Raw genomic sequence first — 27,646 nt, 5'->3', positions numbered from 1 at the left:
ACTATATTTTGTAATAAAACTTAAAAAAGTCCAAGATAACATTTATCCTCATGCATAGCTTGACTTAGTAGTCAAATGATATCATCCATGAAATTTATCTCCAGTCTTCTTCTCCCATTATGTGTGCTGGCTTCATTCTCAGATAGGTTCTCCTACTCTATGCAGGATTAAATCCAGGAAAAAAGAAGAGAAATAGCAATTAAAAAAAATCTTTCTCTTTTCTGATCAATCTCTCCTCTGATTGGTTCAAACTGGCCCCACTATGATTTCATAACTACCCTCACCACAATGTTTATAGTCAAGGGAATGAAATGTGTTTCTTGGCTTGGGCTTAAGTCTTATGCCCATGTCTGGAACTGGAGTGGGATCGGCCACATTGAAAGAACACAGCCTGAGGGCAGGGAAGCTATTGAGCCCCAGAGAGATGTTAAAGTACTTTTCATGAAAGGTAGGAGAAATCTATATAGGGTGATTTAAGAAAACTATATTTCCAGTGTACTCATTGTGCACATGAATATCCTGTGCAGTTGTGATGCTTAGATTAATATTTTGGATAAAGTCTGGCAGTACTTTTCACTGCCAATAGCAATGAGGCCTTACTATAAGAAGTAGGCAGAGCACAGCAACCAGAAGACTCTCCCATGTAAGCCTTGCTTCCACTTGCCACTAGGAATTCAAGCAACTTCAGCAGATAAACCTGCATGAGTGCCCACACACCATACTGAAATACCACCTCAGAACTAACTACAGCTCCATACAGTGTTAATGAGCAATACTAATCTAGTCAGGGGATGGAAAGAGAAAGAATAAAAATGTTATTTCTTCGATTTTACAAACCAGAAAAAAAAGCACATGTTCATCATATGCAGATCTTCCAAGCTATCCAGGATTTACCAAAAAATCAAACAAACAAACAAAAAACAAAACCCATTAAATCCAATACAAAATCCTGAGAAAAATATAATTCTCTATTTTAGATTTAAATAAAATGAATGTGGTTTCCAGTTTCCACTTCAACAATATTTTACAGTGCTAAGTTTTGTAGGTTGATCCTCATACACATACAAATTTCTTTAGAGGTGATTCTTTGGTTTTCAGAGTGGAGAGGTAGCCCCTTGGGATCCAGGTAGAAAGACAAGCAGAGATGGGTGTGTCTCTGCCTTTATTCTGTTCCCCATTTTCCATTTTTTCCTGCTGTTTGTGGAGGTTTTGGTTGCCATCTCAGGGCCTTCATTCTGTCTTGCCTCAGCTTCCCATCACTTTAAGCCCAAAGTGGAACTGGTCTACTTTGGAGGAGGAGACTTTGAGGGTCAAATATCTCAGCCAGGTTCACACTGGGTACACCATAAACTAGATCTAGAGATTTCCATCAATACAAGCTACTACGATGCAACACAAAAAGTATTCCTGCCATTACTACTTTTGGAAACAGTGTACACATTTGCAGTTTCTTTATCTTTGTTCATTCTTATCTTTTTCCATCATCCCTAAACAACATACTATTAGCCTCTCCTCCCATTTATCCATATTGTCCCTCCCTATATGGAAAATTCTGTATTTTTCTGTCCTTTCTTTAAAATCCTGACTATAGTATAGTTTGAAGTCAGGTAGTGTGATGCCTCCAGCTTTGTTCTTTTGGCTTAGGATTGACTTGGCGATGAGGGCTCTTTTTTGGTTCCATATGAACTTTAAAGTAGTTTTTTCCAATTCTGTGAAGAAAGTCATTGGTAGCTTGATGGGGATGGCATTGAATCTGTAAATTACCTTGGGCAGTATGGCCATTTTCACGATATTGATTCTTCCTACCCATGAGCATGGAATGTTCTTCCATTTGTTTGTATCCTCTTCTATTTCCTTGAGCAGTGGTTTGTAGTTCTCCTTGAAGAGGTCCTTCACATCCCTTGTAAGTTGGATTCCTAGGTATTTTATTCTCTTTGAAGCAGTTGTGAATGGGATTTCACTCATGATTTGGCTCTCTGTTTGTCTGTTGTTGGTGTATAAGAATGCTTGTGATTTTTGCACATTGATTTTGTATCCTGAGACTTTGCTGAAGTTGCTTATCAGCTTAAGGAGATTTTTGGGCTGAGACAATAGGCTTTTCTAGATATACAATCATGTCATCTAGGCTACAATAACCAAAACAGCATGGTACTGGTACCAAAACAGAGATATAGCTCAATGGAACAGAACAGAGCCCTCAGAAATAACGCCTCATATCTACAACTATCTGGTCTTTGACAAACCTGAGAAAAACAAGCAATGAGGAAAGGATTCCCTATTTAATAAATGGTGCTGGGAAAACTGGCTAGACATATGTAGAAAGCTGAAACTGGATCCCTTCCTTACACCTTATACAAAAATCAATTCAAGATGGAGTAAAGACTTAAATGTTAGACCTAAAACCATAAAAACCCTAAAAGAAAACCTAGGCATTACCATTCAGGACATAGGCATGGGCAAGGACTTCATGTCTAAAACACCAAAAGCAATGGCAACAAAAGCCAAAATTGACAAACGGGATCTAATTAAACTCAAGAGCTTCTGCACAGCAAAAGAAACTACCATCAGAGTGAACAGGCAGCCTACAGAATGGGAGAAAATTTTCGCAACCTACTCATCTGACAAAGGGCTGATATCCAGAATCACAATGAACTCAAACAAATTTACAAGAAAAAAACAAACAACCCCATCAAAAAGTGGGCAAAGGACATGAACAGACACTTCTCAAAAGAAGACATTTATGCAGCCAAAAAACACATGAAAAATGCTCATCATCACTGGCCATCAGAGAAATGCAAATCAAAACCACAATGAGATACCATCTCACACCAGTTAGAATGGCAGTCATTAAAAAGTCAGGAAACAACAGGTGCTGGAGAGAATGTGGAGAAATAGGAACACTTTTACACTGTTGGTGGGACTGTAAACTAGTTCAACCATTGTGGAAGTCAGTGTGGCGATTCCTCAGGGATCTAGAACTAGAAATACCATTTGACCCAGCCATCCCATTACTGGGTATATACCCAAAGGACTATGAATCATGCTGCTATAAAGACACATGCACACGTATGTTTATTGCGGCATTATTCACAATAGCAAAGACTTGGAACCAACCCAAATGTCCAACAATGATAGACTGGATTAAGAAAATGTGGCACATATACACCATGGAATACTATGCAGCCATAAAAAATGATGAGTTCATGTCCTTTGTAGGGACATGGATGAATTGGAAATCATCATTCTCAGTAAACTATCGCAAGAACAAAAAACCAAACACCGCATATTCTCACTCATAGGTGGGAATTAAACAGTGAGATCACGTGGACACAGGAAGGGGAATATCACACTCTGGGGACTGTTGTGGGGTGGGGGGTTGGGGGAGGGATAGCATTGGGAGATATACCTAATGCTAGATGACGAGTTAGTGGTTGCAGCGCACCAGCATGGCACATGTATACATATGTAACTAACCTGCACAATGTGCACATGTACCCTAAAACTTAAAGTATAATAAAAAAAATAAATAAATAAAAAATAAAATAAAATCCTGACTATACTTAACGGCCTATCTTAAATCATGTCACCTCCTTTACCCCTTTTCTGGTTTTATTGTACGCAAGGAGTTGAAGAGCACTGTATACTCCTAGAGGGTTGGTCCTATAACTTCAAAGGCTCTATGATTCCTCCTACATTGTAAGATGTGTTGCTGAAGTAATTCCAATAGTTTCCATACATTTCAAACAATTCTCCAACTGTCATACTACTCTAAATATTCATTGATTGAGCAAATTGCTCAGGAAATCTCATAGTTGTCTGTGCATCAGTGACATCAGAAATGCATGTGTTACAAAGGCAGATTCCTGCGTCTTCCCTCCAGAGATTGCAAAGTTTGTTACAGTATGAGCTTGAAAGGTTTCTTTTATTCTCTCTCTTTCTCTATTTCATTTTCTTGTTTATTTTACTTTTTTGCGTGTTATTTTTGTAGTTTTTATAATTGACAACAAGTAATTCTGGGGCAGGTAAGCCAAGCACCAAACTTCGAGGAATGTTGTCATGCAAGCTTCAGATACTTTCATTTATGAGGTTCCAGAGGCTTAGGGAATACTGTCTCAAAAAGCATGTCTGCTCCCTCAGTCTGAGTTTTCTTATGTGCTATTTGCTCATACAGTCAGCAAAGGTATTGTAAGATTCACAGAAAATGCCTGAAAGTGGAGAAAGAAGGAAGAAAATTGAGAATTTGAAGCCTGGTTGCATCTAGACATTGAATTGAGTGGTCTGGACTTGGGGTTTAGATAAATTTTACAAGTCATTAGTTCAACAGAGGTAAAATCACCCACTTAGGTGTCCAGTGAATTGTGAAAAACTCTTGGAAGCATTTGTAAAGGAGAGCAGCTGCATTTCCATAGCCATTGATTGACCTAGTGAAGCATAAAATTTGATTATTCTCATTTTTTTAAGTCTTTAACAGTCATGGCTAATTAGACATAAAACCATCTACAGTAGTCCTACTCAGGATCAAACTGAATATATGACTCAGTGAGCCACTGCCCACACAGAGCAATCTTCAGTTTCCCCATATAAAAATCTTTGAGGGTGGCTTTTGTTACCACAGAATGTCAAAAATGTTCAGTCACTCATAAAGTGCTTGGTTATGAGACCTTTCAGACTCTTCCCACCTCATGAATCTTTTACATTACACAGCAGCAGAGACTAGGGACTAGGGTGGCACATAAGAGATAGTGAGTGTAAAAAAGTGACATGATGGGAAAAATCTCTGCCTGGAAGTCAGGAGACCTTGGTGCCATTTCCCAGCCTGCAAGACATCTCAATCTATGAACACTGGGCACTTTGCTAAAAGCTTCACTCAGTTTCTTTATTTTTTTTCCCAAAAATGCCATCATATTCGTTTTGCAAATTAAGAAACCATGTCTCAGTAAGTTCAAGAGACTTTCCCAGTGCTACACAGTTACTCAGTGATAAAGTGAAAGTTGAAGCCAGGCTGTTTAACTCCAAAGCCTCCTCTGAATCCTCATGCTTGTCTGCCATCACTTGAACCATATGATAAACGTAGGTAACTTAATATGTGGGTGTGCAATCATGTATATGTCTATCTAAATGTTTTTGTGTATATATATTCCAGTTCTGTATTGCCTTACTTGTATTATAGTAGATATTGAATTTTTTGTAAGTGTATGATACCAAGGTTGGCTTGCAAAGATAAATGTCAGACAGGTGTATGGGAGTCAGACAGGGTGTATGGGCAGAGTTATCTGACATCAGAACAATAGGTACCACTGAGATATTGACAGGAACCCAAAGCAATAGCCTTTTAAGTGTTACATGGAACACAGGGCTAAGATCCACAGTATCTCTCAATTGTTTCTACACAGTTCTATGTGAAGCCTTCTGATTTTAAAATATTGTCTCAAAAAGAATATGCTCATCACCAGAAAGTCTATAAGCTGCTGGCTTGATATAGCTGCATTACAAAAATGCAGTCTTATTGTTACTTGCACTAGAAGGCAGGGAATAGCATTATTTATATAAACTTCCAAAACATCACATCACCTTTGCAGGATCTTAGTTGCCTTATGCATGAAGTGGGTCTGACAGCAGGTTGCTCTAATGTTTTTACCTGTTCCCCAAAGCCAAAATTTTAGATTTATGGCAGTGTCTAGACAAGAATATCTTTGTCCCCTGTGATCAAGAGAAAGAGTAATTAGAAAAAGCAATGCAAAAATTCAAAAGTAGGCCATACAAAAAGAAAAGGAATGACTTTTCGCCATCATTTTTTCCATGAATCACGGGTATTTTAGCAGTGGAAGTACATTTGACAAGCACTAGGTAAACAAGAGATTGTTATGTCAGGAGGGTGGCTCTAAGACGGAAGGAGTTTACCATGATGGAGTCATTCAGACTACGGAAGTGGTTATCTCTATCTCTGCTCTTTTATTTCTTTGTACACAATTGGTTATTCTCTAGTTTGCCTTAATTTTGGCCTTTAAAGATTCCTTTTAGTAATTATTGTAAGACAAGTCTACTAGCTATGGCGTGTCAGTTTTTCTTTATGTGGGAGTATCTTAAATTCACTTTCATTTTTGATGGAGTTTCACGGGAGATAAGAGTTCTTCACTGAGAGTATTTTTCTTTTATCACTACAAATGTGTCATCCAATTGCCTCCAATTGTGTCTCTCCTCTCCTCCTGGGATTTCCTGGTACAGATTGGGATGCTGGCTGATTCCCTGCAGGATGCTGAGGCTCTTTAAATTTGGCTTCATTATTGTTTCTTTTTGTCCCTGGGACTGGATAGTCTTAACTGAGTTATATTCTAGTTCCCTGAGTATTAATTTCCTGCCTGCTCAAATCTGCTTTAGTCCCCTCTACTGACGTTTTTATTTCCTTGCTGAATTTTTTTTTTTTTTTTTTTTTTTTTGAGTTGGAGTTTCACTCTTCTTGGCTCTTCTTGCCTCTGCAATGGTGCGGCCTCTGCTCACTGCAATAACTTCTGCCTCCTGGGTTCAAGCGATTCTCCTGCCTCAGCCTCCCAAAGTAGCTGGGATTACAGGCGCCCACCACCACGCCCAGCTAATTTTTGTATTTTTATTAGAGACAGGGTTTCACCATGTTAGCCAGGCTGGTCTGAAATTCCTGACCTCGGGTGATCCACCCGCCTTGGCCTTCCAAAGTGCTGGGATTACAGGCGTGAGCCACACGCCCAGCCTCATTGCTGAATTTCAACTTCAGTATTCCTCTTTGGTACACTTTTAAAACTTCTATCTATGTAATGATGGTCTCTATTTGGCAAGACATCATTCTCATACTTTCCTGTAGTTCCTTAGATGTGGTATCCTTTAGTTCTTTGAACTTCTTTAAAATAACTGATTTGTCTACTAAGTCCAATGTCTATGCCTCTTCAGAAACAAAGTCTATTGACTGCTTTTGGTTTTCTGTATATGAGCCATACTTTCTACTTTTTTACATGTCTCCTAATCTTCTGTGGAAAACAGAACACTATATTAATACATAATGCAATATGACAATTCTGGAAATCAGATTTCCCCTCGCAGGATTTATTGTTGTTGTTATTTTTTTGTTATAGTTGTTCGTTTAATTACTTTTGTAATCCAAATATGAAAAATCTGTATTCTTTGTTGGGTATGGCTACTGAGGTCTCTGTTAAGTTACCTTAGTTGTCAGCTAATCACCTGAGGAGGATTTCCTTAAACATCTGAAACCAGTAAGTCTCTGAAATGAAATAAGGCCTGTGGTATTATACATTTCAATTTCATAGAGGTTGAGGTATCAAGCAGCTCAACTCTGCTCACTTATTCGGTTTAATAATTTTTCCAGGACAGGAAAACAAATGTGAGAACCTTTTATTTTCATGTCAAGAACACAACATTTTTCTCAATGCAAATGGGCTCTTGATATGTAAATATCAGGCTGGCCTTGGGAATTTTTCTTCATTATCAATAAGTCAACACATAACTACTATTGTTTCAGGCTCTTTTACCAAACAGAGGAGCTTGGCAATGCTAATGCTATCAGACAGGGTCAGTGATGCATTTATTACATTACAGCATTATATAGACTGAAGAGAAAAATTATATAACATCATATATGATATGATGGTATAGTAGATACATTTCATTAAGATAGATATGAAGTATCAAACCATTACCTCCAGAGGGAAAATACTTCTGGAAAGAAGATTTGAACAATTATGTTACACAATTCTGCTTACTTAGATATTTTGAGTCAATCAACTACAGGAATTTTAAAAACAAAGTGAATCAGATGATATCAAGATAGTGTGTGTAACTTCTTTCTTTACCATGGTCTTGGCCTATGTTGGTATCTTCTTTATGTTATAAATTGTATATAGACTCTCTAGAGATAATAGCTTAGAATACTGACCAAAAATAGAATCTTTATGAGAAAAAGAAGAACTAAGGGAGGAGGATCAATAAGGAGATAACTAAGATGGAGTAGAAAAAAATGAAAAGGGATGCATGGGTGTGAAGCTTACTTGGATATCAGTGTTTGTGTCTAGCATCATTATAGGCATGTAGTAAATTCCAAAATCTTTTCTGATCTGAACTGAATTTGGTAATTAATTTGATGAATAGAAGTTAACCTAGTAGGAGACCCATGAAAAGATACAGGTTTTGGGTAGGTGGAAACTGTTACGTTTAGTTTAAAGTTGTTGGCTTTGCCAAGAGTAGATATCACTGTAAATTGAAGGGGGAAAGAAAAAAATGTAAAAGAAGGCCAAAAAACTATGAATTATGAGCTGTATTTATATCAAATGATAAGCTCTGTATTTGAAGAATATGCAAAAAGATTAAAATATCATTTTATATACTATGATTTTTTTTTTTTAGAAAAGGCACTGAATGATTCAGGTGTTCGAAGTGTTCATTTTCTTCTAAATCCATCCAGATGTCTCTATTCCAAGGTCGTGGTTCCTATTTCTTTCCAATGTCCTAACAACCACATGAGGGGTTTTGTGACTGTAAATCACATTATCGTGTAGTCATGCAACCCACACAATAAAATTTGGATTTCTTTTTTAGAGAGTTGCAAGAAATAAGATTTTAGTTTCAGGCCACCATTGAAGTTTTCTGTTGCTTAGCCACTGAGTTGATCTCAGAGATTAGAGACTAAGTTCATAATTTCTTTCTGAAAGCTCCAGAGCAGTGAGTATTGGCCATCTTACTCACAGGCTTTATAGCCTTTATTATTTCTGTAAGATAAAGTACAGTTGCCACTTAGTGCCCAAAGCTATTGCTCTAGTAAGATCTTTGTCACAATCAACCACAAGTGACATTAATTGTAAGGAAACTGAGTGCCATGGATTGCCATTTTCCCATTTTCTTTTAGTGAAGAACTCACTGCTATATTCAGTGCCAAGTAAACCATCAAACCATTCCCATTAACCATGCTCACATGGTTCTGCTGCCTCAGAGGCGGCTAGTTCCAGGAATATCAAAAGAAACTACATCCTTTAACACTGCTGCTTCTCGAGTAAGTAACTTGCTGACAGAAGCAGTGAACAGAATGGAAAGGAGCCCTTCCTTTTCTCTTCCTCCTGTCTTTGTCTTCCTTTTGTGCATTTTTCTATGGGACTTGAGAGGAAGCCATCTAATGACAGGGAAGAGTTGTTTGCACAGTCTCATGAAGCAGAGTATGGAAAGATAAATTTGAAAGGAAAAGGAATTGCATAAGTATTGACATAGCTTCATGGGCAGCAATGAGTCATTCTTTAAAGTAAGCTTATGTGTTTCAAGTTTTGAGCATATTTGTGTATAGAATTTTTGGAAACTCAAGCATGAAATATATGGGTATATATATATATGATGTTTATATTTATATCAACATGGGTGAGGAGATAATAGAAGGGGGAAAATAATGTAAACATAGTGCAGGCAAAAGTCAGAAATTTTTAGTTTTCCATAAACCTATCAAGAAAAATTCAGTGTGTATCTATGTGTATGTCTTTGTGTGTGTGTGTTTGAATTCTTACCAAAAGAGATTGTTTGAGCTTAAACATAGAATTAAACTTGAATACACATTTACTTAAACCAATTCTATCCCTGTTTTGGGAAAAATTATTTTATTGAGGTAAGTATAATGCACTACAATATAAGAAATCATTACACAAAACAAATTAGAGGTAAAAAAAACTGTGGGTAAATTGGAGTTTACTTAAATTTATAACAAAACATCTTTCTTTTATCAAAGTGTTTATCATTTACACTATGTTGGAACCGAAATACAGTAAGCCTTCCAATTTGACTGTCTATGTATAAAAGAATAAGCCATTTTGGACCTCTCACTTGAATGTTTTCTTGCATTTCTTGCGTTGGGTCATCAAAAATATCCTGCTGGACATAATTTTGTATAAGCAGTAATTCCCTTCTTCCTCTACAAGATGTAAATGGAATCAGACATGTTATTGCCAAACTTAAGGATTCTACATAACTCATGCATTCTAGAGTATATGCAAAATATAAAGCTGAATCTTTCAGGAAGGTGTTTAAGACAGATAAATGAGAAGGAAGAGGAAGGAGAAACTAGATTTTAAAGCAAAATTGTATGTTGACAGGAACACATTCTGGTTTTTACTGTTTGTTTCTACAAAGAATTTCACAAATTTTTGACAATAAATTTGAGGAAAAGGAGGAAGAGCCTTTGGCGTTGCCTGGTTTCAAGAGCATGGTTTCAGAAAGCGAACCTTGGTGTGCTGAGAAATTCTCTTAGAAAATTTCAGAGCTCAATGTATTTTTTGAGGTTTGGTATCTCAAGTGCATTCCAAGATTGATAAGCAAGTTCGGGGTATTCCAAAAAGAAATAAGAAAGATAACCTACTTTATCATAGAGAATGAGATTTTAGACTGAATATAATTTAAAAGAGGATACTTGTAACACTGGAAATAGTGAATTTTTTTAAAGATATTACATTCAAGCCAGTGGGAGGTGGTATGAATTCCTAGATGAGAAAATGGAAAATAGTATCACTTTTACATTTGAACTGTTTGGAATGACAGAATTTTAAAAAAAAAGCAGAGTCAGTAAAGGCAAACCTTTTACATTGTTTTCATCTTTTTGATGAAGACATCTTAAATCTGTCTAAAATATTGGCTTCTTTGCCATAAAAGCCTTCATTATTAATTGATATGTTTTTTTTTTCTTTCATACAGGATTGGTTACTTGAACTACAGCAGATTTACAACCGGCAAAATAGACTAGAAACAAGCTACTTGTTGATGAAGGTGAGGCTTGGCTAGTTCCTAGTTCTTTGGATTCACTTTCCTTATGGGATGTCTAAGGTACCTTCTTCGTGTTACTTACAGCTTCAGTGGCAGGATTCTATATCCAACTGCATTTTTTAGGCTGATTAAGTGAAAGAGCTCCACTGAGTCAAGGAAGGCAATCCAATAGAAACTTCCCCATTTATGTCCACCCGTTCTCATCCCTAAAATTATTGTGACTAGGTTAACATATCTGTGTGTCATTTTACCTAACAATAATAATCTCCTATGATGGAGTTACAGGAAGAGAACTATGGCCACTCTATACATTGATTTCCTATTGAGATAAAAAATCCTCACGAAAAATGAAATGGAAATGAAAAGTCCTTGGTATTTGTAAATACATATGCAATTTGCAAATACATGCATGTAGTTTGTGAGTATTATTATGCATGTAAATATTTACATATTAACTATTCATATAGTTAGGGTATTTGATTCAGATAGAGGAAGGATGTCATTTTTTGCTTTACAAAATGTTGGACTAAGAGCTAATTGTTTTCTGGAATCTGAAGTTCTTGTCACTTAGAACAAATGATAGCCATGCACAACATTGGAGGAGACAGCTTCAGGTTGAGGAGAGGCTCTTTGGGGTCCATTTTATTTATTTGATGTGCCTTTTTGTCCTTTCACTAGGTGACATGCTTTCCCCCTGCCTTTATTGAGCATCCCACTTTGAAAAAACAAACAAAAAAGCAATGATGACTCTTCATAAAAATAAACAAAGCATTCTCCTCTGTCTCTCCACTCTAGCTGTATTATCACCTTTACTCCCCATATCCCCAAATAAAGTTCCTGGTCAAAAAGGCTACATTGATCACCCAGAAATTTCTTTGCTCAATAGTCAGAAAAATCACCTTGCATTGGAGATCTTGAGAAGCTTCCCTTGCCCTTGGCCCAGAAGTATAATTCTCAAATCTTATCGGCAGAAAAGATGGCAAGTAGAGTTGCCTTGGCGAATATTTTGCAGTCAAAGTTTTTAACCAAAGAAGCCTATCAGACAATTAACTTGGAATTCATCCCAATTATAAAGCCATTACAGAAAGTAATTAGAAAAATCTAAGGCCTAGCCTTCAACCACAAATATCTGCATAACCCATCCAGCAAGGTGTAGAGCCTTTGAACTGGACTGAGTCTTAAATACTGCTGCATCCTGGCAGTAGTCTTAGGCTCTATGCCTTCCCTGACCCAGAAAGCTGGTCATTGTTTTCCTAAAATAACAAAATTGGCTTCCTTCTGGAGGCTGGCTCTGACATGACCCTAGCCTGTAATTTCATCTTTCCTTACTAAAGACTCAGAGTTCAGGGTGGAGCTGCTGCTCAGCAACGACCTCCTGTCTATGGGAGGATTCAACTTGTCTTCGGAGTTCTCACCCATTCCTATTATCTACCTTCTTAGAGAGACTTCTAAAATGGTCCCAGTAAGTCCTACCTAACCTCCTACTATTTATGGCTATTTGTAATGTCTTCTCCTTAAGCAACTTGGCTATAACCAAAAAATATGACAGCATTAAGGGATGCACTTCTCTGATTATATTACAAAATATTGTGACATTTGTCTTGCTGCTCTCTTTATTGCCTTCTTGGCTGGTTTGTCTTGATTAAGCCAGTTGACATTTGAAGAGGACCATATAGCAAGGAACAGAAAAATAGCCTGGAACCAATATTCAGTTAGGAACTGAGGCTTTTGGTCCTAAAAACTTTGAGGTCCTGACTCAGCAAACAACCACACAACCTTAGAAGCGGATCCTTCCTCAGTCATAGATCAGATGAGACCTTTAGTCAGTGCCACCTGGATTCAGTTTTGTGAGGGACTCTGAAACAGGGGACCCAGTTAAGTTATGCATAAATTTCTGAACTACAGAAACTGTGAAGTAATATGTTTGCATGTGTGTGTGTGTGTGTGTGTGTGTGTGCGTGTATGTTATTGTAGTAAAATACACAAAACATAAAATTTACTACTTTAACCATTTTTAAGTATGGACTTCTGTGATGATAAGTACATTTACATCATTGTGCAATAATATGGTTTGTCTGTGTCTCCACCCAAATCTCATCTTGAATTGTAGCTCTCATAGTTTCCACATGTTGTGGGAGGGATCCAGTGGGAGATAATTGAATCACGGGGGCGGTTTCCCCCATACTGTTCTCATGCTAGTGAATAAGTCTCATGAGATCTGATGGTTTTGTAAGGGGAAAGCCCTTTTGCTTGGCTCTCATTCTTTCTTGTCTGCCACCATGTAAGACACGCCTTTCACCTTCTGCCATGACTGTGAGGCCTCCCCAGCCACATGAAACTGTGAGTCCATTAAACTTCTTTTTCTTTATAAGTTACCCAGTCTCAGGTATGTCTTCATCAGCAGTGTGTAAACGGACTAAAACATGCAACTATCACCAACCATCCATCTTCATAACGTTGTCATCTTCCCTAACTGTTGTTCTTTATCATTAAATACTAACTCACCATTACACTTTCTCCCCAGCCTCTGGCAACCACTGTTCTACTCTCTGTCTCTATGATGTTGACTACTCCAGGTTACCTCATCTAAGTTGAATGATACAGTGTTTGCTCCTTTGTGACTGGCTTACTTTGTTTAGCATTATGTCTTCAAATTTCATCTAGTTTGCAGCATGTCAGACTTTCCTTCCTTTTTAAGACTGAATAATATTTCTTTGTCCATTCATCCATCAATAGACACTTGGATTGCTTTCACCTTTTGACCTTTGTGAATAATGTGGCTATGACCGTGGTCATACAAATGTCTGTTTGTGTTCTTGCTTTCAGTTGTTTTAAATTTACAACCATATGTGGTAATTTTATGTCTAATTTTTTTTTGAGTAATCATCACACTGGTTTATAGTCACTAGGTTTTGTGGTAAATTGCTGCACAGTAATAGATAACTGAAAGAAATAGCTTCTAGGATGCGTAAAAGTGAAACAAACAACAAACAAAAACACATCCTTGTACTAATGGAGCTTATAGCCTAGTAGGTGAGATAGAAATAATCAAATGCGGATGGCATTGGATGAATATTCACAACTTTTGTGCATGTGGAAAGAGAGAAGTGTATGGCATAATAAGATTTGTAAAAGTGGCTGTTATCCAGGCTAGGAAGTCGGGCTTACTATCAGTCCACCCAAGCAGGAGGAATAACTTTGGACAAGACAGCTGGCTAACAGCTTGTAGCACAGATTGAACAGAAGAAAGTTTCTTGCTTTGAGATCTTATCCTTTCTTTGAAGCAGAAGACGCATACCATGAAAGAAGAGAAGAAAGCACATTATCAATGCTTCATATGCAACCATATCCAATGCCAACAGCCTAACCTTCCCTCTTCTTGTGTGCAGTTGTTATAGTGACAACACTGATTGCATATTCATAGTAAAGATTTCACTGGACTGGGTATTATTGTTTTGTTTTGTTTATTTTGTTTGTTTTATTTTGTTTTCATTTTTATTTTATTATATTTATTTATTTATTTTTGATACAGTCTCGCTGTGTTGCCCGAGCTGGAGTGCAGTGGCGTGATCTTGACTCACTGCAACCTCCACCTCCCAGGTTCAAGCGATTCTCCTGCATTATCCTCTTGAGTAGCCAGGATTACAGGCATGCACCACCATGCCTGGCTAATTTTTGTATTTTTAGTAGAGAGAGGATTTCACCATGTTGGCCAGGCTGGTCTCAAACTCCTGGCCTCAAGTGACCTGCCCACTTCAGCCTCCCAAAGCACTGGGATTACAGGCATGAGTCACGGCACTGGGCTATTTTGTTTTTAAATAGACAGTATTTTCTGCTTTGTTAATTTACAGATTTATTTTGTTAATTAACAGATGTGAATCTTAGTATCCCTCAAAGCAAATAATTAGAAAAACTCAGTGTTACTTGAGTTAAATGTAGAAACTGAACAGACAATGGTAGGCCCTCCTCCTATTAAGGCTACTTGAAGTTTGGTTTTGTTTTATTTTGATTTTAGGTCCTTCATTTCTCTCAAATGGACCTGTAGCCTATTTTGGGTTGAAATCCTCAATGTGTGGCAGCTAAGCTACAAAATATAAAGAACAAAAATATTTGCCCTGTGTCTTGAAGTTTCCTTTGAAAATATTTTGAGTTCTAGATATATGTACAATAATTCAGAAATAATTTTACGGAAAAGTTTTATTTTTATATCTTCCCCACCAGAAATACATAATAAAAAGACAAACTAAATGCATTAACAAAATGAATTTTGGGCTAGGCGCGATGGCTCAGGCCTGTAGTCCCCAGCACTTTGGGAGGCTGAAGCAGGAGGATCATCTGAGGTTAGGAGTTTGAGACCAGCCTGGCCAACATCGGGAAACCCCGTCTCTACTAAAAATACAAAAACTAGCCGGGCATGGTGGCACTTGTCTCTAAGCCCAGCTACTCGGGAGGCTGAGGCAGGAGAATTGCTTGAACCTGGGAGGCGAGTTGAACTCCAGCCTGAGCTACAGAGTGAGACTCCATCTCAAAAAAAAAGAAAAGAAAATAATGAATTTTGAATTTCACTTGCCCAGTTAATTGGGATTCCCCACTCTGGTGTTTCTTTCCTGCCATAGCACAACCTCTCTTCTCACAGCTGGGCCTGGGATGTTACTAATGCCATGATTTAAATAGTTCTGATTTTTTTTTTTCCTTTTTGCCTGCTGTCAGGCTGTGATAACTCCAGTGCTAATTGGCTACATGATTTGAAACTGCATTTTCTATATCCTATTTTTAGAGTGACAACATGAGAAGTGACAAATGAAGCAATTGATTTCAGGAAAAAAAGAAGACACATAGATAGCAAAAAGGCATAGATCAAATAGCAAAAAGACACCGAGTATTAAAATGAAATTAATACTCACCATTTTAAATGAAGCACCCACATAAATAAGGATGAGTAGAGTTGAACTACAGGTAAGCTATAGGTAATTGTATACCAGTATAAACTCATATGATAAATTAGCATAGTTTTGAGAGTCATAGGTTTTCACAGAATAAAGGGACTATTTGAATTCCCAGAGGATTCATTGCAAGGTAACTTCAATACAGAGTTACTCTTAAGCATTATAAATGAAATTGTTTATAAGTTCTAAACTGTCCATCCAAGAATGGGCTGTTACTCTTGTATGAAGGCCGGATGAACAAAATTGGAAGTAGGCAGATTCTAGAACCCCTTATAACTCAGTGTGGACTCTTCTCCAGAAAAAAAAAAAAAAAAAAAAAAGATCCATTCGATGTTTTAGTATTGCTCATAATCACTTGAAATTCAGGTTTGAAGTTAGTGTCTCGGCCAATAGAGGTTCTCTGTCATGACTCTCCTCGAAGCTGACCTTACATATCTGATATTTTGCCTCTAAAGGATCGGGACCAAGATAGGATTAGTGAATATCTCAAGAACAATCAAGAATGTAAGAAAATGTAAGTACAAAAGAGAAAGTGCATTTTTTTTCTTTTTTCTCTTCTCCCAAGCAATATGTTTTCTGAAGATTTCTGGGTCTTACTTTTGTTGCTTATTTGTTACTTCTTGAAAATAATAGAGATTTTCTCATTTACTCATCAAGTATTGCTCATCAAATATTGAGGTTCTTTACAGCAGCACTAGCCTCTCAGGAAATTGCTCATCAAATATTGACTTTCTTTATAGCAGCATTAGTCTCTCAGGAAACTACAGTATGGTCATACTAGGGGAGCCAATTGAGGAGGATGTCAGGATATGTAAGGTTCTTTCACAACCCAACCGGATATGGCTTAGAGAGGATTAAACTTTTCTTCCAGCCTATGCATCTGAAGGTCTTTCTTCTTCTGTCTGTTAAGAATGGAAGGGAATGAGCTGAGAGCAAATCTCTCCTCCTGAGTTTCTAAGGAAAGTTTGGCTTTAATTAAGACTGGAATTAAAAGCAGATCTTCAATTTTTAAAAACTTTATTGCAAAACTGTCCAATCTAATTTAATGCCATATTTATTTAGAGGTGCTGCATACTGGGTTGTGGAAAACAAAGAAAATACAGGAACTTAGTGATCCAGTTAACCTCTCCACCCATCAGTGAGCAAATAATCTCTGCCCTATAGTGTCTGACTCTCCTGATGTCAGGAGTTTTGGATCTGTCTGCCTTGATCACCAGCTGTATACCTGATCCATTCTCCAAGCATTAGACCACCGGTCTAGGGCTTCAGTTAGACTTAACATGGAATTATAAAACATTGCCCCTTTGCCCAAAGAGTATATTATAGTCTATTTGAGAGACTATACACTCACACACACACACATATAAAAACACACACTTATGCATAAATACACACACATACATATATACACACATAATCTATGTATAGATTTATATACATATATTTATATATGTATATAAAAATATATGTGCATAATATCTATACATATATGTATAGATATACACATATATAGATATATATTTATATTCATATACATATATATCGTCTTATTCTCTGTGTATGTTTGTATGTATAAATACATATATACACATTCCCAATATATAGTCTACTGTCTCTGTGTATCTGAATACACACAGACACACACACACAGACATATAAAATATATGTGTATATATATGTGCAAATATATATGCGCATATATATATATGCACGCATATATATATATATGTATATATATGGAGTTAGCAGGAAGAATTTAAGGAAATGTTGTGGTTTTAGTGTATACAAAGCTGAGTTTGAAACCAGACCCACTAGAGGGTAATGCTGAATAAAACCTCTGCCTTCTCTCATTCTCGATTATTTAATCTGGAATATGGGAACAAAAGCAATATGTACAATTCTCTCTATTCAAACTTCCAGAGACTGAGAACCCCCTTTAAATGATTTATTTCCAAATGGTTAGGCTCCCTAGTGGGTGAGATTTGCACTGTGTACACATAAATTTTAATAACAAAAGACAGAAATTTATTTAATGGAAGCACCCTAGTCAGTGGTACTGCCATGATTGGGACAGCAGTCTCCTAATTTATGTGCATTCAACTTATTCAATGGACTGAACATCAACTATGATAGGTTAGAGGATATAATGGAGAGAATAATCATAAATTATTTTTGCCATCATGGGGTTTATATTCTGAAAGCTGGTACTCTGAGAGGAGACAGGCAGACAGACACACATTCACACAAGCACACACACACACACACATATGCTAATTAAAAGAATAACTTCAGAGGTATATTATGTTAGGAGACCATAAAATAGATTGTTTTGACTTTGGGAGGTAGGAGTATGACAGAAGAATTACAGAAAGATGAGCTGTAACATCAAGGATGATTTGGAGTTAAATGTGGTTGGGTAGGAGGGAGAAGAGATGATGAAGCAGGAAATGTAAGGAGTGCACAAGGCATAAGGCAGATGAGTGTGGCTGGTTTGCTTGAGTAAAAAGGAGAAAGAGGAGTGTAAGATAAAGCTGGAGCGGTAGCCAGTAGTTAGACCATGAAGGTGCCTGCAAAGTATGTAACTGTCATAAAAATTGTTTTCTATTTTAGGAACAATGAGAAACCTTTGAAGAAGTGGTAGAAGCTAGGGAAAGTGGATGACACGATCAGAGATCATGAGATGACTTTTAGATGTAATGTCCTTTTTACCTGTAATGTAGGAAATTGGTTGGTTTGGGTGATAATGTGGATTAGGGACACCAGTTCGGAGACTCTTGAAACTTTACTAGGAACCATTTTTAGACCATGGTAGCATGGACAATGGTGCTGGTGGCAGAGGGTGTATTATTTTCTTATGAATGCTGTAACAAATTACCACATGTTTGGTGGCTTGAATAACAGAAATGTATTCCATCACAATTCTGGAGGCCAGAAATCCAAAATCAGTTTCATCTGATCAAAAACCGAGTTATCCATCTATTGACAGCCCCTTCTGGAGGCTCTGGGGAGAATCCATTCCTATCCTTTTCCCACTTCGGTGGTGGCCCTTCTCTCTCTGCCAGGTCCCAGGGCCAATAAACTGTGTGAGCTCTGCATTCAGGACTCACTAGGCAGTGACACCCTGCTATAGGTGTGCTGTTCCATGAAAGGAAATGGAAAGAGGGAAGTCAATACTTTGACTCCACTCTAGTTTGACCTCTTGATTATACTGCTGCAGTAAGTGATTCAGTCCTTGGCAATTACTTTTGCTTTTGGCTTGTTGCTTTAACTGTTCATTCAAATATCACCTCAGTTGAGCTCCTGATAACCAGCATTCTTACTCTGAGACAGGGTCAGGTACCTACCATCAACAACATCACCATATGATGAGATGAGATGAGATGAGATGAGATGAGATGAAATGAGATGAGATGAGATGAGATGAGATGAGATGAGACGAGAAATTGGATTTCTGGAAGGGCTCACTTTATTGGAGAAAGCTCCTCTTACTAAGAGAACACTTGAAATTTTCTTCCTCCAAGCCCATCCCCATCTCAGCCCTCTCTGGAGACTGGCCTCACTCTGGGGTGCCTGGCTCTATATAGTCTTCTTTCTCTCAGGCTTCAATTCTGCTTCCTATGTCCCACTCACTTTTCCATTTTGGTCTCTCTCCTTCCTTGATGAGCTCACACTGCATTTTAGGCCTCTAGTGTCTGTCTTCTCTCCTGCAGTAGCCAGATCCAGCAGCCATATGCCAGTCTGGTAAGTCTAACATAAAAACAAAATCTCTTATAGCTTCCTGAAATCACTCCCTCCTATGACTACTCAAACTCACCCAGGAACCCATCAGACTCCAGGAACACATCAGTGAATAAGACTGGCCCCATCCCTACTCTCACAGGGCTTATATTCTAGCTGGAAAAATTACTATTAAACAGTAAAATAAATATGCCATGAACAGGCTAGAAAGATTACGATTCTATTTCTAGGACTCATTTATTCTTTGTTTTCTTCCCATGAGGTGCAGCAAGAATACCAGAGAGACCAGACCATGAGGATAGAGACTTTAGGTTAAACCAGGGTCTCTCTTCCTTGTTACCTCAGCGCAGATCACAAAACAAAGTTATTTCTGTGAGTCAGGGATTTTCCCCAATGCTCTGACAAGGACGGGCTGACACTTGCTTGTTGGTATCACTAAGGAAGCTTTATAGAAGCATTTTCTCTCCTCACTGCTGAAATGTGATCCAGGGGCACAGCTCTTCAGAAAGAAGGCAAGTTTTCCTGTGGGGCTTTCATCTGAAAGCAACACTAGAGCTGCTCACTTGATTTTTTCTTTTCTTTTTTTTTTTTTTAAGATGGAGTCTCACTCTGTCACCCAGGCTGGAGTGTAGTGGCGTGATCTTGGCTCATTGCAACCTCCGCCTCCCGGGTTCAAGTGGTTCTCCTGCCTCAGCTTTCCAAGTAGCTGGGATTACAGGGGTGCACCCCCATGCCTGGCTAATTTTTGTATTTTTAATAGAGAATTTTTAGTAGAGATGGTGTTTCACCATGTTGGTCAGGCTGGTCTCAAACTCCTGACCTTGTGATCCACCCGCCTCAGCCTCCCAAAGTGCTGGGATTACAGGGATGAGCCACCGCGCCCAGCCTTGATCTCTTTACCCTATGGTCACCTGCAGGATCATCTGCCTTCATCTCCTAGACCAACCTTGCACAGAAGGCCTCAGTATTCCTATGCTTGCTTGTGAGCCAGCATTGGCCTGAGGTCTCATTCAAACCACAGCACTTAAGCCATATCCCTAGGTTCTCTTAACCTGTCTATTATCCCAATCCCTATAAAACTGAGGCCCTGTCAATTTTTCTTTAGATTTCTCTCCAAGCTCTGGAATCTTATCTTTGCAACCTCTCTTAGGGCCATGGGCTAACTACCTAGCCTGTAAATTTTTATGATGCCAAATGTGTGTCTGCTTACACTTGTCCAAACTGCTGGGACTGGATTCTTCTCTGCTGCCATACCTCAGAATTTCCAGAGTGAACAACCGGCCTGGATCATGGCCTTTTGATGCTATAGTCTTTGGCTTAAGGCCCAAATGTGGGGCTGGACTTTTTCCCTGCATGGACACCTGGATCTGTACAGAGGACCTAGTTGGCAGCCAGCCCTAGTGCAGCCGAGCCTGCTCAGCTGGAGTCTTGGGCAATGGCCATACCCTCTCTTCATGTCCCATCTTTACCATCATGGCAGGAGGCTGGCCTGAGAATATGCCCCCTTCAATATACATGCCACCATTACCTCCTATAGTGCATGAGACCCTCTTTTAGTGTAAGCATTGCTCTCTCAGATTAAATGTAGAAGCATTATGAGAGAGAAGGCTAGAGAGAATGTTTAGGGTAAAAAACAAAGGTAGCCGTAATGTAATATCTCAGACTCTACAGAATGAGATATTCTCTGGGCCAGTGACATTCTCTAGGCAAATGATGGTGACATCTTATTTAGAGTCTTAGATTAACCAGATGGCATGAGCTGGATCACGACTCACAGCAAGGTTTCTACCTTTATTCACCTTGCAATGAGGAAAAATGTCTAAATAGAGTTAGCAATTGACTGTTCCAAAGTGCCCTGAGGACAGACAGTCTCTTCTCTAATAAGGAGATACTTTATCCAGAGTGACAAATTACTCAGAAGGTCACATTTTCTCCATGTGATCAGGCTGAATTTTATGATGTAGCAGGTTGATAGTGGAACTATTTCTGCAATTGGGACAGCACATCATGAGCCCAAAAGGCTTTGTTCAGAGGCAGGAGAGAGGCTTGAAGACTAGAATGAGGAGGAAGGTTGGTCTGAAGCTCCCTTCAAGAGAAGAATCCATTTATATTTCTCCAACTGTGGTAAGCCCATGGGTGGGTTTGTATTCCAGTCATGGAAGGACAATTAGGAAGTATAGGAATTCTGCAGCAAACCACATATTTTATTCTAAAAGACATTAATTTCTCTAATTTTCATTCAGTTTTAAAATATAAGAATCATGAAATCCTAAGTATTTTATATATTTTTTGACAATCATATAATAACTTATTCAAGCAACATGCAAATCAGAAGACAACTAAAGTTTACATAAGGGCACAGCCAACCCTCATGAAAGTATAAAGCCATTTTTCTATGAATTGATTAAATAAAATATGAACATTAATATCACTATGAAGAAAAAATGAAATCATTTATAAACTCTCTAAAAAGAAGTATCTAAACATGTTTCTATATGCGCTTCCACACATTTTTCCTATCAGTTTTTACATACTCTGTTCAAAAACAAGTTCATGTTGTAATCTTTATTAACTTTTTTGTTTGTTTGTTTTTGAGATGGAGTCTTGCTCTGTCGCCCAGGCTGGAGTGCAGTGGTGTGATCTCCGCTCACTGCAAGCTCCACCTCCCAGGTTCACGCCATTCTCCTGCCTCAGCCTCCCAAGTAGCTGGGACTACAGGCGCCGACCACCATGCCTGGCTAATTTTTTGTATTTTTAGTAGAGACAGGGTTTCACCATGTTAGCCAGGATGGTCTAGATCTCCTGACCTCGTGATCCATCCACCTTGGCCCCACAAAGTGCTGGGATTATTAACTTATTTTTTAAACTTAAGAGTTTAACATTGACATGCTTCTGCATTATTCATGTTTCTATATTCTTAAATTCATTCTGTCATGATATGTTGAAAGCTAGGTTGTATTAAATTAAATCAATGTATTGGTTCTTAGCCAATCTTAGATCTATCCATCTCTCTGATACATTTTGGATGTCTCCTCCAATTCTCCTGTTGGGACATAATCCCCAGTGTTGGATGTGGGGCCTGATGAGAGATGTTTGGGTCATGAGCATAGATCCCTCATGGCTGGGTGCTGTCTTCACAATAGTGAGTGAGTGCTTTTGAGATCTGCTTGTTTAAAACTGTGTGGCACCTCCCCCTGATTCTCTTGCTTCTTTTGCTCCCTCTCTCACAATGTGAAATGCTTGCTCCCCCTTTTCCTTCTGCCATGATTATAAGCTTCCTGAGGCCTCACCAGAGGCTGAGCAGATGGCAGAGCCATGCTTCCTGTACAGCCTGCAGACACATGAGCCAATTAAACCTCTTTTCCTTATAAATTATCTAGTCACAGATATTTCCTTATTGCAATTCAAGAACAGCCTAAAATGCTATCTGTTCATCTACATATATATAATAGGAATTGGTTCATGCAGTTGCAGAGGCTGAGAGCTCCCACTCTGTAAGCTGAAACACCAGGAAAGCTGATGGTGTAATTCATTCCAAGTCTAAAGGCCTGAGAATTGGCAGGGATGCTGGAGTAAGTTCTGGTCTTTGTTCAAAGAACTGAGAACCAGGGTCATTGATGTCTGAGTGAAAAAGGAGATGGTGTCCCAGCTCAAGCGAAGACCAAATTAACCCCTTATCCATTTTTTGTCCTATTTAGGCCCTCAAGTGACTGGATGATGCCTACCAGCATTGTTGAAGACAATCTTCTTCACTCAGTCTATCAATTCAAATGTTAATCTCTGCCAGAAAAGCCATCACAGATACACCCAGAAGTAATGTTTTGCCAGCTCTCTGAACATACCTTAGCTCAGTCAGGTTGACACATAAAATCAACCATCAAAATGATGTTTTTAGTTTTTTAATGTTATCAACACAATGCTCTTCTGAATATTCATATATTTGTATTTCTACACAGTTTTAAAATCATTTATTTGGTTAAATTCTTAGGGGGGATTCTTAAGCCAAATGACAGAGATACACATTTTCATTCATTTGCTTGGCAAATGAGGAACAAAGAGAGGGTAATTTGGCATTTTTCATCCTTTGTCCTTAGCTATAACTTATGCCATAAATATGCTAAGATAGATATGCATACACACAAAACATTAGGTAAAGAACTAATGTCTTAATTAAATTTTCAAGTCTAATAATATGTTAAAGTTACTTTTACCATCCTGTTTTCCAAATTAAGATCATTTTTGAGAAAAAAGTCTTTTTCATAACATATAGTCTTAAAACACCTTATATCTTAGAAGATGACTACACACATAGCTACACACACACATTGGCTTTCACAGCGCAGATGGCTTTCAATAGCATTTTTGTATACTGTCCTCCCAAATCACACTTTATATATATGTGTGTGTGTGTGTGTGTGTGTGTATGTGTGTGTGTGTGTATACACAGTATGTGTATAGATAGATAAATAGATTAATGTTTAGATATATATATGCACATATATATGATATATTATCTGTTACTGATTCCACATCATTCTAAAGTATACTGATGAGCAAATTAGAAATGTCATTAATTCCATATTATACTAAAATATATTGGCAAGAAATTTGGATTCATATTTAAGAGGGAGTTTATTTTAGTAGCACAAACATGTCACATGAAACCTAACATGCAGAACTGAAAATGTTGTGTTTGGGACAGAAAGCTAGGCTAAGCTCAGAGAAATTCCTCCAAAGACCACCAAATCTGCTGAAAATCCAGATGAATTTGTCGTAGATCTGCAAGCACAACAGGGAAGCAAAGATGGGTCACTTGCATAGTCTCAGCCACACACTCTGAGGATAGTTTCTTACACACTTACACACATGCTCACATACAGATGTGTGAATCTCCACATGCTCTATGTACTATTCTTAAGTTTATTTCCGCTGGTCTTCTGGGGATAAAGCCTAGAGAACTAGCCTAGTGGAGTGATGAACCCTGCTGTCACTGGAGTCAAAATGCCTATATTAAATTGTGATTCCATCACCCATCAACAGGTAGTCTTGAGTAATTTACTATTTTAATGTCTCAAAGCCTTAAATCTTAGGTAACTTAAACTCTAAGCCTCAGTGTTTTCCTCTATAAAATGAGGGGGATGCTAGTAGAGTCTACTTCTCAGGGCTGTTGAAAGATTTTAAAGCTCTTGACACCTAGTAAACACTCAGAAGGGGCTGGGAATTATTATTACTACTATTTTTCTTCGTTTTAGCATTATTTTATTTCATTTCATTTTATTGTTATTATTTATTTTTGAGACCAAGTCTCACTCTGTTGCCCAGGAGGGAGTGCAGTGGCATGATCTCAGCTCACTGCAACCTCTGCCTGCTGGGTTCAAGCAATTCTCATGCCTCAGCCTCCTAAGCAGCTGGGACTGCAGGCGTGTACCACCATGGCTGGCTAATTTTTGTATTATTAGTAGAGATGGTGTTTCATCATGTTGGCCAGGCTGGTCTGGAACTCCTGACCTCTGGTGATCTACCTGCCTTGGCCTCCCAAAATGCTGGAATCACAGGCATGAGCCAACGTGCCCTGCCTTAGCATTATTTCAATACTTAAAACGTCCTGAACATTTTAGTGCCAGGCCAGTAGTCTCCCTTTATCTATTTATTTATTTATTTATTTATTTATTTATTTATTTATTTATTGAGATGGCATTTTGCTCTTGTTGCTCAGACTGGAGTGCAATGGCATGATCTCAGCTCTCTGCAACCTCTGCCTCCCAGTTCAAGCGATTCTCCTGCCTCAGCCTCCCCAGTAGCTGGGACTACAGGCATGTGCCACCACGCCCAGCTAATTTTGTATTTTTAATAGAGACAGGGTTTCTCCATGTTGGTCAGGCTAGTATCAAACTCCCAACCTCAGGTGATCTGCCCACCTCGGCCTCCCAAAGTGCTGGAATTACAGGCATGAGCCACCATGCCCAGCCTCCCAATATAGGAAATAGTAGTGAGACAGTCAGGTGTGAGGGGGTCCCCAGAAAAACTGCAGCCAGCCTGCGCACTGGGGTGGAGCCTTGGGGAGTTTGCCCATTGGCAGCAGAGAGGAACCTGGCCCCTATTCTTCCTGTGTGGAACCTGAGATACCTGGGTGGGAAGCATGCTAACAGGGCCTCTGGCCTTGTGGGGTATCCTTGTTTCCCCCTTTTCTTCCTCTTCACCCAATAAAACCCTGTCTTACTCACCATAAAAATTGTCTGCCAGCCTGAATTTTCGTGGCCATGGGACAAAGAACCCCATCTTTAGCTGAACTAAGAAAAAGTCCTGCAACTGTAGCACATCAACATAAAATAATTCAGTGTAAATCTAAAGTCATAATTAACAATAAAAATAGCTTATGGCCAAAACTACAGGTGGGATTTCACATGGCAGATGTCCTAAATGGATTTTGAGCTCAAAGTTGGAATATCTCATACCAGCTTTTACAATTATGCAACTAATTGCAGTGAGCCTAGATTGCGCCATTGCACTCCAGACTGGGTGACAAGAGCGAAACTCCGTCTAAAAAAAAAAAAAAAAAATGCATCTAGAGTTCTCATCCTTCATCTAGACTTTCTAGTCAGTGACCTCAAGCCTGGGTGGAAGTATAGGTTTTGTCACTAGTTCAAGCCAACTATTTTTTTTCAATAAAGATAATATCAGATATATCAGGAACATCACACCTAATTGACAGGGGAGTACCATCTGGTGAAACTTTGGGCAATTAATGCCTCTGAACTTTTAACAAATCCTCTAAGGCAGGCCTGACTGCACTATGGAGTGCTGGTGAGATTTAGAAGAGATGACAGACATGCAATCGAATGAAAGACCGCAAAGCAGGAGCTAGTTAGCAATCATCAAAATAAATATCACCATCACCCCCTCTTTTTACAGATCATTGTCTGTTAAGATCCCATCGCAGAGAAGTTAAAGAGCTTCAGTCACCATGCTTTCAGGGTCAATTTGTCTCCGAAAAGGAACAGATGGGGAAGAATTATTCCATTCACAGTTGACTTGTCAGAAATTCCAAGATCTTGGACTGTAAGTAAATGACCTTGCTTATGAAATCACGAATTCCCTTTTGTAGGAAAGTAAAATTGTTGTCACTAGCCCAAAGTCTAAATACACACTCACCTTCCATATATTTTCAGCTCCTAGTCAGGGAAGAATCTGCTTCTGTAAAAGGTTTGCAAGGTGCATGTGGTTTGCAAAGTGGCTGTTGTTGGTATTGATGGTGAGGGGGAGGAGGGGGAGGAGGACAGAGCTATACAGGTTCCCTGAGAGTTATCCCATTTAAATTGTTAGTGTTAGCTGTGTTAGTCTTCAGCCTAATCAAAAGCTCACCACAGATGTTGCAATGGAAAAAACAAACAAACAAAAATCCTTTAAATGGCAGGAACAAAGCAGAAAAAGAGGGAAAATGAAACAACCTGCCATTGTGGGAGGACTCCTGCTCCAATACACAGCAGTCTCTCCCAGACTGAGCAATTCTAGGCACAGTGTACAAACAGGCAGTTGATAAGAAGGGGCACACCGGGCTGTCAGCTTCTCCATGGCCTACCTGAGGTCCATGACTCTGTAGGAAGAAGATGTAGCTTTATATTAATATTTGTACAAAATTGATGAACTAAACCAAATAGACAACTGAGAATCTGGCTCAATATCTGCCAAATTCCAACCTCACCTTTGTCAAATTGCACTGTATTTTTTCTTCTGTGAGAAAAACAAGAATGAAAGCAAGTCTGGATATTTTCATATAATCTCAAACCATCTATTGAAATAGAATGAAAAAAGGCAAAGCTGGACAAGGTGGGCTTCTACTTATAGAAGAAAAACTTTGACTTTATATTTAAATATTTTAACATACATTTATGATAGAGGAAAAGATCTATTATGTTTTTGCTGCAAAGTATAGTATTCCCTGTTTCTAAATCCTTCCTTTTATTTCACCAACGATATATATACTGCCTGTATGATTGAGCAGTTAAGTAGGAGGAAAATAAAATTCAAGAATTGTAGAAATAGATTTTTGAAATTAGCAAACTTTACAAGTAGAAAAGAGGCTTGTAAAAACCAAATAAACAGCCGAAAAAAAGAAAGCAAATATTAAAACAAAAGTACAAGGACAGTGAGGAAAATTTTGGTTAGTGACTCTCACATATAATGAA

General features: G+C 38.4%; 1 protein-coding gene across 1 annotated transcript in view; it reads left to right on the top strand.

Moving 5' to 3' along the window:
* The first annotated feature begins 336 nt into the window (after positions 1–336).
* LOC109028506 (uncharacterized) overlaps positions 337–27,646 on the top strand; it is a 191,558-nt gene continuing 164,248 nt past the window's right edge. Inside the window, exons 1-2 of the mRNA XM_019034507.3 lie at positions 337–448; positions 26,373–26,519. Coding sequence (XP_018890052.1) covers positions 26,425–26,519 — 95 coding nt within the window. The 5' untranslated portion in view covers positions 337–448; positions 26,373–26,424. The remainder of the gene's footprint in view (positions 449–26,372; positions 26,520–27,646) is intronic.

The sequence above is a fragment of the Gorilla gorilla genome, chromosome 8 (genome assembly GCF_029281585.2).
Source record: "Gorilla gorilla gorilla isolate KB3781 chromosome 8, NHGRI_mGorGor1-v2.1_pri, whole genome shotgun sequence".
NCBI lineage: Eukaryota > Metazoa > Chordata > Mammalia > Primates > Hominidae > Gorilla > Gorilla gorilla.
This window is presented reverse-complemented; position numbering and strand designations above follow the sequence as displayed.